This window comes from Eurypyga helias, unplaced genomic scaffold, assembly GCF_000690775.1.
Source record: "Eurypyga helias isolate BGI_N326 unplaced genomic scaffold, ASM69077v1 scaffold14252, whole genome shotgun sequence".
In the NCBI taxonomy this organism is placed as follows: domain Eukaryota; kingdom Metazoa; phylum Chordata; class Aves; order Eurypygiformes; family Eurypygidae; genus Eurypyga; species Eurypyga helias.
This window is the reverse complement of record NW_010238003.1, coordinates 38800-41432: the sequence shown is the minus strand read 5'-3', so window position 1 is coordinate 41432 and position 2633 is coordinate 38800. Positions and strand designations below refer to the sequence as shown.

The 2633-nt window shown below is 50.4% G+C and overlaps 1 protein-coding gene across 1 annotated transcript in view; it reads left to right on the top strand.

Annotated features, from left to right (window-relative positions):
* Positions 1–642: 642 nt before the first annotated feature.
* LOC104506671 (dynein heavy chain 9, axonemal-like) overlaps positions 643–2633 on the top strand; it is a gene marked incomplete at its 3' end in the record, with an annotated part of 40523 nt that continues 38532 nt past the window's right edge. The window contains exons 1-2 of the mRNA XM_010147700.1: positions 643–785; positions 1534–1664. Of these exons, the coding sequence (XP_010146002.1) occupies positions 1589–1664 (76 nt within the window). The remainder of the gene's footprint in view (positions 786–1533; positions 1665–2633) is intronic.

Below are 2633 nucleotides of genomic sequence, written 5' to 3'. Positions count from 1 at the left end.
TACTTGTTGGCCTTGATGTCCCTGGCTGGGTTTAATTCTATCAGGGCTTTAACTTTAATAACCTGACCCCTAGCTGCTCTGACAGTTTCTCTGTAATACTCCCAGGCTCCCTGTCCCTGCTTCCACCCACTGTGGGCTTCCTTTTTTCACCTCACTTTGTCCAGGAACTGCTTGTTCATTCACACAGGCCTGTGGCTGCTTTTAGCCGACGTCCTCTTCGTTGGGATGCATTGCTCCTGAGCTTGGAGGAGAAGGTCCTTTAATACTTGCCAGCTTTCCTGGGCCCCTCTTCCCTCCAAGGCTTCATCCCAAGGAACCTTTCCAATCAGTTCCCTGTAGAGGCTAAAGTCTGCTCTCCTGAAGTCCAGGCTAGCCAGCTTGCTGGGCACCCTCCTCGCCTCCGTTGTTGCCCACACTGTTGCAGAGCTTCATCCATTTCCTCCAGGGTGTAATTCCTGTATTAAAATAATGGCAAAATCTTACGGGTTTTGGTTGGTTTGTGGTTTTCAAATGTGAACCTCGACTATAATCTGTAAAATCCATGGGGTCATTTGCAGCAGATCCAACTGAACAATGCACATCAACAAGTGGAAAACAAAGTTAATTGTGTGGTTTTTTTTCTGCAGTTTGGAGCTGATAGATAAATGTCTTGTACATGCCACCGAGTCAGCCATCATAGACTGGAGCTACCAGATCCAGGAAGCACTGAAGAAAGAGTCCTCAGAGCCTCTCCTGCAAGGCAGCAACCCCAACCCGAAGGTGGAACTGGAGTTCTGGAAGAACAGGTAGCTGGGCAGCCTGGCCAGGGCATGGTGGTCACTGACACTGGTTTTAGGTGGAAGGAGAGTGCTGGTGGCAGAAAGAGCTGCTACTTCTACAAGCTGAGAAGAGCAGGCTGCCTCTGGTTTATGTAAAGACTTGAGCTAAGCAAAACTGCTCCCGCGCATAAAATAATCATGATCTGCAAAGTGTCTGGGAGGTCACTGGGCAGAAGGCTGTGGTTTAACTTAGTCCCAGTCCGGGGGGCTACACCTTGAGGACAGTTTTTGGGAAATGCTCTTTCTATCACTGTTCACTAGGAACCAGTCACAAGAGTAAGAGCTGATGAACACCTATAGGGCCTTCTGGAAATGGTGCAGCTCAGCTGGCTGCTGTTCATCTGTCAGTGCCCAAGGGAGTTTAGATGCTCAAGAGGCAGGGAATGGAATTTACTCCTGCTCTTTGAAAACCTTTGTGCCACAAAGCCCTGCCTGCTGCAGAGCTGTCACTACTGCCTGCAGAAACACCTTCTGGCTTCTTTCAGCAGTGTCCTGCCAGGAGCAGGGCTGCTGTCATGGTGAGCCCCAGCACCAGCTGTCTGTCCTGTAGGGCTTGTCCATGCCTCCTGCAGGAGCTTCCTCTCATTTACTTTCACCGTTGGGACTCTGTGTGTAGCTGGAGGAAATCCTGAATCAGGCTCAGGGAAAAGAGATGATGTATGTGCACATCTGATGCTCCCCAATGTGAGCTTGGAATGTGTCTTTGTTGCTGTAGGTGTGATGACCTTGAGTGCATTTACAATCAGCTGAGAACAAGGAAGGTCAGGAACATGATGGAGGTGCTGGAGAGAGTCGAGAGCAGCTACATCCCCACCTTCAAATCTATGCTAATGGATGTTGAGGCAGGTGAGATGCTGGGGCAACTTCAACATGCTGACTGCTGGCCTTTGTTCATAGCCTGGTGTTACTGGTTTCAAGCCCATAATGACAGTGGTAATGCAGCGTTTGCTGTGACTGTGGAGACTGCAACTACATTGCTAGCCCTCTCTTCATTGATTCATGGAGTGAAACTGGGCTGCTTGTGCATGATCTGATGCTTTTGTTTCCAGGCTGGGACAAGCTTGATCACTGGTCTGTTGAGCCAGACTAAGGGCGAGTGATACTGGGAATTCGATTGGTTGTAATAAAGAATTCATATTAATCCAGCAGGACTCACCCCAACTTCCACCAGCCCCTGTGGTGTCAGTCTGCAGGAATGGGGGTTTAGGATAAGGGGACAGATCTCATAGCCAATTGAAGCTACCCAGGCTTTGTTAGACTGCTGTTTCCCAGGCTTTGACCACTGCAGCCTAAACCTCCTGTTGAGCATGAGGATTTCAAGGCACCTGATGTAAGGAGGCAGGTGTTGTCACCTGTGTTGCACGAGAGGAAAGAAGAGTCCAAATCCAGGCAGAGCTGGGCAGAGGCAGAGCTCTTCACCCTGCATCGTAGTGATGTGATCCGGAGATCTGTTACCTGTGAAGGGGCTGCAATAAGGGGGGTGAGCAATGCACGGGGAGCACAGCCTCCTGTTCCGTATGTTTGCTCACAGTGCTGTTCAGTGGTGTCCTCCCAGGGTGGCAAGGTCTGGCCAGCCCACGGCTCTTCTGGCCTCCTTTTCTGCGAGAGATTGTTGCGGGGATCCTCGTTGGGTGGGTGACCTGTAGGTGGTGGTGTGCATCCGCAGATCTGCCTTCTCTTCTCCCTTATTTTGGCAGTCTGGCACAATTCAGAAAGCCAGGAGCAGAAAAATGAGCTTTGAGCAGAAAAATGAAAGGATTGCATTTCCCAGTTTAGGGAATTAAACCTCTCTCTTCTCTCCCCCCGCCCCCCCCC